The 11,612-nt window shown below is 51.5% G+C and overlaps 1 protein-coding gene across 2 annotated transcripts; it reads right to left on the reverse strand.

Moving 5' to 3' along the window:
* Positions 1-208: 208 nt before the first annotated feature.
* On the reverse strand, positions 209-10,752 carry SEC14L3 (SEC14-like 3 (S. cerevisiae)). Of its 2 annotated transcripts, XM_012657997.1 has the most exons (12): positions 10,611-10,752; positions 9,204-9,279; positions 8,923-8,966; positions 8,734-8,793; positions 7,527-7,715; positions 6,322-6,417; positions 5,640-5,700; positions 4,198-4,281; positions 2,712-2,818; positions 2,220-2,359; positions 1,956-2,125; positions 209-1,109 (listed from the first exon to the last, which is right to left on the reverse strand). In XM_012657997.1, the coding sequence occupies exons 1-12, from the start codon at positions 10,662-10,664 to the stop codon at positions 988-990; spliced, it is 1,203 nt and encodes a 400-aa protein (XP_012513451.1). In that variant the 5' UTR covers positions 10,665-10,752; the 3' UTR covers positions 209-987. The 2 variants fall into 2 exon arrangements, with proteins under 2 accessions (XP_012513451.1, XP_012513453.1); XM_012657999.1 differs by lacking the exons at positions 8,734-8,793; positions 9,204-9,279; positions 10,611-10,752 and having other exon boundaries at positions 988-1,109; positions 8,923-8,934.
* Positions 10,753-11,612: the final 860 nt, after the last annotated feature.

Genomic DNA, 11,612 nt, shown 5'->3' on the forward strand with positions numbered 1-11,612 from the left:
AGCTATATGATGTTGGGTGAATGGCTTCACCTCTCTCAGCCTCAGTTCTTTTATCTGTAAAGTAGCCATGGTAAGTGGCCTTGGGTCCGGCACGAGAATGAAATGAGCTAAGCTCATAAAGCACCTGGCATGGTTTCTGGTACATAGAGAGCACTCACCAAATGATAGCTGGGATTTTTTTTTTATTATTATGCCAGCGGAATCTAGAGCCAGATGTGACTTCCTTTACTTCCAGGAAAGTTCCTTTAATTATTTAAAACATAAGCGATGAGCTCCAAGGGAAGGGGGTGCAGGTGGGGGTGATAGAGGTGGCGACCTGAGCGCTATGGGTCACATAAAGCCAGGTGTAGGCATCTCCTGTGAGAGGCACGTGGTCTTCGTGGCTGGGGCCCCCAAGAGGCAGCCAGTGCCAGAAATCTGGAGGCTGGATGGCCTGGTTCTCCCAGAGAGTCCTTCCCTGCCATGCCTCTGCCCCTGTCCAAGGTGCTGAAATCCACCCCACGCTGGCTGCTGCTCCTCACGCACACCCATGGATCACCTGCTCCCTACCTTCTGGTCCTCCAGCTCCACAAGTACACACCGAGCATCAACTATATAGAGAGTGGAAGTAAAAAGGATGTAGATATGTCTCCAACCCAAGTTGCTCATAGCTCATAGGGAAGGAATTCAAGCACATGCAAAAACCTTAGGATAGGTGAGGACCAAGGCTCAGGGATTCATTTTCCTATTTCTTGAATTCCAGTGACATCCACCTCTTGTCTTTACCCTTGATTCTTTCTCTTCTGTAACTTTTCTACCCTCCAAGGCCGTGCCTCTCATGCCTTTCCTGATCTGACCACAGCGGATGAGTCTTCCCCAGGGCAGCTATTTCTGTACTTGTTAACATCACAGAGACAGAAGAACTAATGATCAATTTGTGGCGGGGGGGCGAGTAGGATATATAGAGAAAGCAGAAGATCAGGGGTCTCTGAGAAGGGAGGGAACCACCTAGACAGGGGTGAGCTCCTCGTCATATTTCTGCATGCCCTCGTCCGGGAGCAGCACTTCCACTGTGAAGCTGACCTTCTTGGCGTGGACGAAGCTATAGGTGTTGTCGAAGCGCAGGACATCTGGTGGACAGATGGAAAGATGGACAGTTGGGCCTGGCTTCCCACTGTCTGCATCCCTGTCCCAGCCACGGAGGAGGTCGGGCTTATGTTCCCACCGGCTTTGTTTGCCAAGCTGGGCCAAGTTCCCACCACACCTTTTCCCTTCCCCGTGGGAACTGCCACCTGCCACCCCTGAGCAGGCCTGTAAACAGACACCGACCTCCTTCTGGCATGTGCCCAGGTCTGGCTTTAGTGGCACCAACTGGCAATGAGAACAATGGCCATCGCATCCCATTGTCCCCACACCTGGGCACTCACGTGAAGGTGGGGTGAAGGGGGATGGCTGGGGACATCAGAGGCCTCCCAGCCTCCCTGGATGATGTGGGGTTCTGGGCCAGGCCCGCTGCACAACCGTTCCTTCCCTATAACCATCCCAAGAGGCAGCGGTTGTCACCCCTAGTTCACAGGTGAGCGAACCAAGGGTCCTTCCTGGATTGGTCAGACTTTGCCCAGGGTCACACAGCTACCCCTGTTGCCACACTCAGCTTTGGGGCTTTGTACTGGCTTCTCAGAGTCCCAGTTTCCTCATGAGGAAGGCTACACCTGCTCCATCATCCCTTGCCTGTATCCTGTGTCCTGCGGCCCAAGTGCCCTCAACACCTCTGGGGCCTGTGTGTCTCTTGCTCTTGGCACACAGTAGGTGCTCATGACTGTGGACTCAGTGAGCGACTTTGTGAATGAATGGCCCTAATCTAGGCTGTGTGTCTCTGGATGAGGGGTTGTCACTGCCCCTCTGGTTCCTTCCCTAAACTGTGGGACAGGTGGCTCCAGCCTTCCAGAGCCAGGGCCCAGCCGGGGCAGACTTACAGACGCCAGTTTCCAAGCAGGTGAGGCTCCCGTCCTCGGGCACCATGTGGGCGTTGTAGCGCTGGCTGGGCAGCACCTCCGTCATCTCCCCAGCCCTCTGCCGCTCCCCCATCTTGGTCTTCAGGAAAACCCCAAAGCCGATGTCTGCACCATCAGATGAGAACTGCCACCTGCGAGAGGAAGAGGGGATGGGTTGCTGCTCAGCTTGATGGGTCCCTCAGGGGTTAGGGCCCAGCCAAGGGTGGGACAGTGGCCTGTCCCTACCTGAGGACACAGCCCGGAAACAGGATCTCGTATTCCACTTGGTGCGAGGAGCCGCGGTTGATCTGCACTGAGTGTTCGTACTGTGTCTTCACCTGGTCCCGCACGTACATGGACTTGGGGATCTCCCCACCGTAGTTGATCTGCAGACATTGGATGGGATGGGTTTGCCCCCCTCTCCTGGCCATCGTCTGTGTTTCTCCTACCTCAGACATCTTCATCATCTCCTGGAAGTATCCTGCTCATCCTGTTCCCATCCCCACCCCACCTCAAGCTGTCTTTGACCATGCGGGCTGGGCCGGGGCTTCCTCTGGAGTGTCCCCTCCCAGCACCTCCCCCAGGTCAATATTCCCTCATTTGTAGTTTGCCTTCACAGCTGCTGAGAGCTCACAAGGTCTCTCTACAGATATTTGCAGAATGAATGAATGGGCAGGTGGGTGGGAAGGGAACCAGCTTGACTCTAACCTCCCCTGTCCTGGGGAGGATTCTTCATACCTTGGTTAAACATTTGGGGTTCCCATCTGGGTCAGTCAGGGTCCCCCCAAACTGGGCAGGCAGTTCCTCAGGACTGATGAGTTTCAGCAAACCTTCCTTCCAGTTATCTGGGAGCAGGGGGATTGAAGAGCGGTTGTCAAGCCTGGACCAATCAAAACACCAGGGTGACCTGAACGTGGGGAGAAGCCCTATAGGAGCTAGGCTGCCAGGGCCAATTCCCCAGCCTCCCAGGCCTCGGGCTATAGGAATCGTCTTTCTCAATATTGTGTTGCTGTGGAAATACATTTCCCCTTGGCTGACAGGTTTGCACAATCTTGAAGGTCCCCTAGTTATGAGTAGTAAAGCCAAGAGCCATTTAATTGTTTCAAGAAGTATATAAAGCCCAGTGAGGTTAAGGACTTTGTTGGGGTCACTCAGTGAGTAAGTGGCATACCCCAGTCAGACCTCTTGGTGGAGGATGGACAGCACTGGGCCTTTGGAGAGACCATCCCCGCCCTCCCTGCTTAATCACCATGACCGTAATGCCCATGACTATGGGCCCCTGAAACCAGGCTACCTCATAAGCCACCAAGCTCCCTATCCCACTGGAACTGTGTAGAGACAGAGTCTAGGGTATCAAGAAGGGAAAGAAAGAAAGAATTTGTAAAACACACCCCCACCCCCTGCCCCTATCCCAGATCCTTAATTCTCCGGACTCTGATTTGACTAATCTACTTGGGAGAAATTTTCCTTAAAGCCCAAGGTCATTGGTTTGGGTTTAAGAACTATTTCCCTTCTTTCTCTCTTTCTCTCGCTGTCACTTTCAAATACAACTATTTTTCCTACTTATAAAATGAATACACATTGTTATACAAAGTTAAGAAACTATAGAAGAATATAAATAATGGAAGGAAAAACCATATGATTTCTCACCATTGACAAATTAATATTTTGATGTATTTCCTTCCAAAAGTACATAGTTTTTATAAAAATAAAATTATACTGTCCACAGCACTTTGTAATCTACTTTTTTTTTACTTAGTGACATTTTCCCATGACATTAAATATTCACTCACAGCATCATTTTTTCATGGCTGCCTATAAACCATCAAATGGATGCACTGTGATTTACTTATCCAGCCCTATCCTATTGGGCCTCCCTTCTCTGATTCGTGGCTACTCTTCCTGTTCTTCCTCCTCACCCTCCTCAGCCCAGGTTACCTTTAGAAGCACTGGGGTTGTGAGTGTTAAGAGGAAACTGAGGCCCATAGACCAGACATTGACGAGCAGCCATAGTGAAACTGACGAGGTAGGTGTGGAGCCCTTATTCCCCAAAGGGCTATGACAGGGAATAACGTATAGGTAACTGATAGACTCCAAGGTAAGACCCACCTCACTTTCGGAAAGTAGGAGCCTCTTATTCTAGGTGATGTGTGGAGTTCGGGGCTGGGCAATGGGCCAACCTCACTTCAAAGATCATGTAGGGAATGAAGCTGGAACTACTTACTTCCCAACACTACTATTTTCCTGCGAGTGTCCTCACTCAGGAATGGTTTCATGAGGTTGTAGCCCACAGGGAACAGTTTGGTGGCTGGAGAGATACAAGTAAGGATAATGGGAAGAAAAGAATGTCATCAGGCCACTCCCCATAATGGTTATGGCCAATGATCTAGAGGAGTCATGAATAATCCTGGCTAGTTCCAATGTTCTGCACCCAACAAAACATCCAACCAACAAGTCAAGCAGCCAAAAGCTAGCCAACTAACCAATCGTGCAATTAATCATCCAATCCGTCAACCACCCACCCACCCAACAAGCCAGCTAGCCAGTCAAACTTCTAATCTGCCACCAATTCATTCAACCAATAACCAGCCAACCTACCAAACAGCCAACCAGCTAGTCAATAAGCCAGTCAACCTGCCAACAAATAATCAACTACTTCAGTTTACCTTCTACCCAGCTAACCTACTGAATGAACAGTGAATCACCAAGCAAATAAACCAACAGTAAACCAATCAGCCATCTGAACAGCCAGACAACCACCCAACCGTTGCCCTCTCCAGCCAGCCAACCATCCAAATAACCAGCCAGCCAACCATCCAAGATTCAGCCAAACAACAAACCAGCCAGGCAACTAACCAGCCTGCCAACCAGCCACCCAAACAATCAACCAAAATGCCAACCAGCCACTCAATCAGCCAACAAAGCTAACAACTAGGCAACCAACCAGCCAGCGAACCATCTAAGATTCAGCCAAACAAAAAACCAGCCAGGAAACTAACCAACCTTCCAACCAACCACCCAATCAGTCAACAATGCCAACAACTAGCCAACCAACCAGCCAGCCAACTCTCCAACCAACCACCAGTCAGTCAACTAGACAGGCAACCAACAGGCCAGTCAATTGAACAACCAACCAACCAATCAATTGACCAACCAACCAACCAATGAGCCAACCATAAAACATGCATCCATTCTTCCATCTAACCACCATTTACCCAAACAACAACCACCCAAATACCTATTGAGCACCTACCATGGCCCCAGGGCCGTGAGGGATACAACAGAAGTGGAGAATCAGATCCCCTGAACGAACATATATAAGGCAACTAGAGGGCCCCAGAAGACAGCAAACAGGAAAGGAAAGATTGGGCTGTACCAGCAGCCAGTGCCAGAGGCAGTCTGAGGAGGGAGAGATCATCGTGACAGGAGAAATGAGGGCGGATTCCTGGAACAGCTGGGTGGGAGCTGCCTCCTCTTGCAGTGAGGCCAACCATAGAAGTTACCATTTATTGAGAACTTACTCTGTGCCAAGCATGCTAAGTGATACACATGTAGCCAAACAACCAACCTGTCTCCCAACAACCCTGGGACAAAGACACTGTTACCATCCTTGGAGGGCAGATGAGGAAACTGAGGCACAGGTAAGTGAGGTCACTTGCCACACACCTTTTATGATGAGCATGAACTTCAGAGTCTCTGGGTAATTCTCTTCAAGGAGGCCAAAGAACTGTGCAACCGAGAAAGACCCCATCAGAGCCCACACCTCTTCTTCTCCTACCTCCACCTCCTTTGCAATCCCATCTGGAGGTTACAGAGGCTGTGCAGGTTTTTTGTCTTGCCGTCACCTCCACTGGCCCCTGGAGGAGACCTTCTTACCTCAAACTATTATAACCACATTCTAATAATAAATACATAGTAATCATTTTTTGAGTAAATGTTATAGTAATGATAGTATAATAGTAATGACTACTGTTTATTAAATGTTAACTATTTGCCAAGCAGTGTGTATACACTTTACACAACTCATTGAAGTATCCGTACGTCGCTAGTCCCATGTTGCAGGTGAGGAAACTAAAGCATGGAGAGGTGAAGTGACTTTCCTGAGTCACAGAGCCAGGGGTGACAGGCCTGAGAAGGGTTTGGCAGAAGCTGGCCCCCGTGGTCTCAGCATAGGTCATTCCTGAGGCCTCTTATGTGGGATCTTCTAGGAAACATATTAAGGCCCTTTGGGTCTGGAGGCCCAGGGAATTGTTTTTACTAAATCTTGGATCCAAGTGAGCAGAGGCATCACAGTAGGCCAAGCTGGTTCTCAATGCAAATGGCAGGTGCCCATGGGACTTCTCCTTACCTCCTGGTACACTTCCACCAGAGGTTTCCAGAAGTGCTTCAGTCCCAGGCCCTCACAGTCAAATATCATCACGATGGTCTCAATCTTCTTCCCCAGCTGCAAGGATGAGAGCAAGGAGTGTGTCCAGGGTTCAGGAGGCAGGCTTGGGAGAAGGTGAGCCAAGTACATGACCCCTCAGGGCTCCTTCCAGCTCCCATTCCTGTCTGTCCACAGAGGAGCAAGTGGGAAAAACAGTGAATGCATTTCTCCATCCGTCCATCTATTCATCCATCTATCCATCCATTCATCCATCCATTCATCTACCCATTCATCCATCTATTCACCCATCTATCCATCCAGCCATCCATCTATTCATCCATCTATCCATCCATTCATCTATCCATTCATCTACCCATCCATCCATCTATTCACCCATCTATCCATCCATTCATCCATTCATCCATCCACTCATCCATCCATCCATCTATTCATCCATCTATCCATCCATTCATCTATCCATTCATCTACCCATCCATCCATCCATCCATCCACCCATCTATTCGTCCATCTATCTATCCATTCACCCATTCATCCAGCCACTCATTTCTCCACCCATCCATCTACCCCCTTATACATCAGTATATGGTGCAGTGGCATGATCATTGCTCACTGCAACCTTGAATTCCTGGGCTCAAGTGATCCTCCTGCCCCAGCCTCCCAAACAGCCAGGACTACAGGCACATGCCACCGCACTCGGCTAATTTTTTCTATTTTTACTTGCCCAGCTAATTTTTTTCTATTTTTAGTAGGGACGGGGTCTCACTATGTTGCTCAGACTGGTCTAGAACTCCTGAGCTCAAGCAATCCTCCCACCTCAGCCTCCCAGAGTACTAGGATCACAGGCGTGAGCCACCATGCCTGGCCAACATTAGCTACCATTGTTGAGAAATATGTATCAGGCCCTGTGTGGTAAGCCACACACTCGCATTATCTCATTTAATCTCTGCAACCGTTATTTATTATCACCCCTGTTTTGTAGGTGAGGAAACAGGCTCAGAGAGGTGAGGTGACTTTCCAAGTCCACAGAGCTGGTAAGTAGCAGAGCTGGTGTTTGACCTGAGAGCCCTCTGACTGGGGTAGTGGTGAGCACAGGTGTGTTCTGGGACCGTGCTCCCTGGCAGCCTCACCTGCCCCCAGCCGCCCGCCCCACAAGGCCTGGGCCTCACCCTCTCTGTCTGCAGGTCACACTCATGCAAGATGCGCTCGCAGTCCCTCATCTTGGTTTTGAGCAGGTCCTGCTTGGTGATGGAGAAGAGCAGCCCTTTGGGGTCAAGCGGCCCAATGATGTCATACCACACGGGGCAGCCATCACGGTCATAGCCGCACAGGCCCCCAGGCATATATTTCTGAATCACCTGGGCATGGAAATATACACAGAACATGGCATTACACACCTCCCCAGCAACCCCAGACCAGGCTGGCCTGGGGGGCCCCAGCTTATAGTACCATGGTAGAAAGCATTGTCCCTCCCCTGTAGGGCAGTGCCATGTCCTAAACGGGAAAACAGCGGGTCCTGCAGGGGAGGGCCTTGCTTACAGTGGTAAGTGGCAAAGCCAGGTCTCAGCCAGGCCTGGCTCAAGGTGAGCTCCTTAGTTCTACCCCCAGCGTCTCCCCTATTCATTTCTGTGGCAAGGAGTTGGGTTTAGTGGTGGAGAACAAGGATTCTGAAGGTTGACAGATCTGCTTCAAATACAGACACTGCTGCATCTCTGCTGTGTGTCCTTGAGCAAGTGACACCACCTCTCTGAGCCCCATTCTGCCTCCTCTTCTGTGAAATGATTTGGATAATCCCTCCCTCTTGGGACTGTTGGGGAAAGTCCCCAAGATAAGGTTGGCAAGGCACAGTGCCTGGCCCAGAGCTCGTGCCCCACAAATGAAGCTGTGACCATGACTCTAAAGATGCCATGGTGGCACTGGTCTCACCAGTGCCTTGGGGATGTCAGTGTCTTTCCCGCCCAGACAAGATGCTTTGAGCAAAGCCCTAGTGGGAGGGGCACAGAGGCACAGGCTAAGCACAGTGGTTAAGAGCCCAGGTTTGGGACCCAGACAGGTATGAGACCAAATCCCAGCCCTACCTTGGGGCTGTGGGACTGTGGGCAAGTTGCCTAACCTTTTCTGGGCCTCAGTGTCCCTATCTGTAAAATGGGGACAATAGTACCTACCTCATAGGATTGTGACAATTAAATGAGCTCATGCTGCTAAAGTCTCAACCCAAGCCTGGACCTTGCAAGTTCCCAGAAGCACATGCAGGCCCAGGAGGTTCCACAGGACCCTCAGACTTGCTGCCCTTCACTGCCCATGGTCCCCAGTGGCCCAGAGGCTGCTTGGGTGGCATGTCCATGAAGGACTGAGGTGCAGGGGGTATTGGCTTACCTCTGGGGGCTGCCAATCAAGGATGTGGTCAATGTCCATGGTCTTCCGGAACTCCATGTACTGAAAGGGAAACGAGAGTAAGACCCCACTGGGCTCCCAGCACCCTGAGAAAGGGGAAGGAAGCAGGGGTTGAGGCATGGATCCCCCCATGAAGCCCTTCCCTGAATTCCAAGGGCAGATGGGTCTCACCTTGCGGAGCATGGCCTCTGATTTCTGCAGATCGAAATTCCGAGCTGTGGGAAGATGGAAGGAAGGCATGAGGTGGGAAAGAGGCTGCCTTGTCTGCTCCTGGGCAGTGGAAGCTATGGAGGACACTGGAGGCCTGGGTAGGACCTTGCTTCCCTGCCCCCTCCCCTCTTCTGGACCCGAACACATGAAGCAGACCCTGAGAGCCCTGGGTCATTCTGGGGCAGCTGGACCATGCCCCTCTCGCTGCCCCCCAATAACCCCTCCCCTGCCTGTGCCCTCACCTCGGAGCCAGCGCAGAAGGAAGTAATCATCAGGGTTGGGCAGGGCAGGCAGCACGTCCTGGACATTTTCTCGGAACTGAGAAGAGCGATACTGGTTAGAGTGGCTCTCTCACGTTAAGCCTTGGCCTCCAGACTCAAAGATTGCTTGCATCACCCCTCCTTCCATCCCACATGCAGTCTGGCCCACGTTGATGGGCTAATGGATGAATAGAAGGAAAGATGGATCATCTAATAGGTGGGTGAATGGAAAAAGGATAGATGGGGGGGTAAATGGATAGAAAGAAGAATGGATGGGTGAATGAATAGGTAGGTGGACAGAAAAAAGGAAGGAAAAATCAATGAATGGATGGATGGCTGACTGGATGGATGGATGGACGGTTGGATGGATGGAAGGAAGAAGGTTGGATGGATGGATGGATGGAAAGTTGGATGGATGGACGGTTGGATGGATGGATGGATGGTTGGAAGGTTGGATGGATGGATGAATGGATGGATGGATGGATGGATGGATGAATGGAAAGTTGGATGGATGGATGAGTGGTTGGTTGGATGGATGGATGGGTGGGTGAATGGATGGATGGATGGTTGGATGGATGGATGAATGGATGGATGGATGGAAAGTTGGATGGATGGATGGGAGGTTGGTTGGATGGATGGATGGGTGGGTGGATGGATGGATGGTTGGATGGACAGAGAGTGGGAGGATGAATAAGTCTGTGAATGAACAGGACAGATGGGTGGGTGAATGAAGAGAAATAGGGATGAATAGACAGATGGGTGGGTGGGAAGAAGGATGGGTGAATGGAAGGAAGGATAAATGGTTGGGCAGGTGGATAAGTGGATTGGAGTTTGGATGCCTTCTTAGTTCCCTCCATGTGTTAGCCCACCAAAACTTCTGCCTTTTTTCATCCCATCTTCTTCAAAAACATGGTTAGTAATTATGTGTTCTCTCCCCTCCTTAACTGCGGGAATGACAACACATTGCTCTGTCTCCTGGGCTCTTACAGACTAGTCATCTTTCAGGACCCCAGGCAGGGAGGAGGAACACTTAGAGGATAGACGAGCAGCATCCTTTAGCTCCCACCTAAGGGGCCTGGGAGGGAGGAAGAGGAGTGCCCAGCAGCCAGATAGAACTCTCTGGGTCTGGTTCCTGGATGAGAAAAAGTCAGGCTTGATCCTGGGTAGGCATCACCCACACTATTGCCTGGAAGTGACTATTCACTCAACCCCTACCCTGGACAGGGCTGATGTCACTGAGCACTTTGGAACTTGACCCTTTGGGAGGTAACAGCAAAAAGACAATATCAAGGACACGCTGAATCAATGGAGTGGACAGTGATCTAGCGACTCCTTCCCACTGCCCCCTCAGCCCTTTCCCCCTGGGGCTCCAGGAGGAGGGGCTCTCACCTTGGCCAGGGTCTCTGCCTGCTTGGGGCTCAGGTCTCCAACTCTGCCGCTCATGGTGCCAGCTGAGGCTTGAGGAGTAGTGGCCACTACGAGCAGAGGCCAAGCCTAGTTTGTCAGCCCTGGCCCAGCTGGGGCCTTTTGCCCCCACTCCTGGGTGTGGCTCTAGGGACCTCCCCTTTGGCTAACTGTTTGCATTGCACATTACATAACTGGGATTAAGTGAGGTCCCGTGCTTGGCTCTGGGACAGGTCTGGGGGGCAGGTGGGCATAGGAGGGCGTGCCAGAGGTCCCCTGCCAGGAGGAAGCAGCTGGGAGGGAAGGAAGCTGGCCTCCCATGGCCTGGGGGCCCAGGGTGAGTGCCGGGAGAACCCTCTGAGTGCTCCAAGTCCTCTAGTGACCACTGCCCTGGAGAAGGGGGCAGCTTTGGAGGAATGAAGACCACTACTTGAGGGCACCTTTGTCCCTGAGCCTCAGCCCTCCCTTCTCACTAGTGAAGAGACCCCACACTTCGGGTTCTCCAAAGGTCACGACCCTACCCAGCTCTAACGGGGCAGGAGTCTGAGGCTGGGTCAGTCTAGCAAACAGTTACTTCACTTCCTTTGGGGAGGGTGTGGGGGGCTCACATCCTTCTTTGGTAACCAACATCCACAGTCAAGAAGAGGACAGAAAATGGAACTCAAAGGGTGTCCTTAGTGAAGGTTTGTGTTTTCCACGGGGCTGACGCTACCTTTCCTGATGTCTTTCAAATCCCATCCCACAGAGCTGGTGCTGAGGACCCCAACATGGAAAAAGGCTGAGCACCCCCCACCCTGCTGTTCTCTCTTCCCATCGCTTGGGTCATGAGGATAATGAGGGGTTTTTTTCAGGGCCCCTTGTCCTCTGGACCTCCAGTTAGGGACAGCACCCCTAGGGAGAGGCGGCGCAGGTTGATGGCCTTGGGTGGCGAGGGTGTTTCTTGGGACTTTACACACCTGGTCAGTGTGGGTCATCCACTCAGAAGGA

Source organism: Propithecus coquereli, unplaced genomic scaffold (assembly GCF_000956105.1).
Source record: "Propithecus coquereli isolate 6110/MARCELLA unplaced genomic scaffold, Pcoq_1.0 Scaffold567, whole genome shotgun sequence".
Lineage (NCBI taxonomy): Eukaryota > Metazoa > Chordata > Mammalia > Primates > Indriidae > Propithecus > Propithecus coquereli.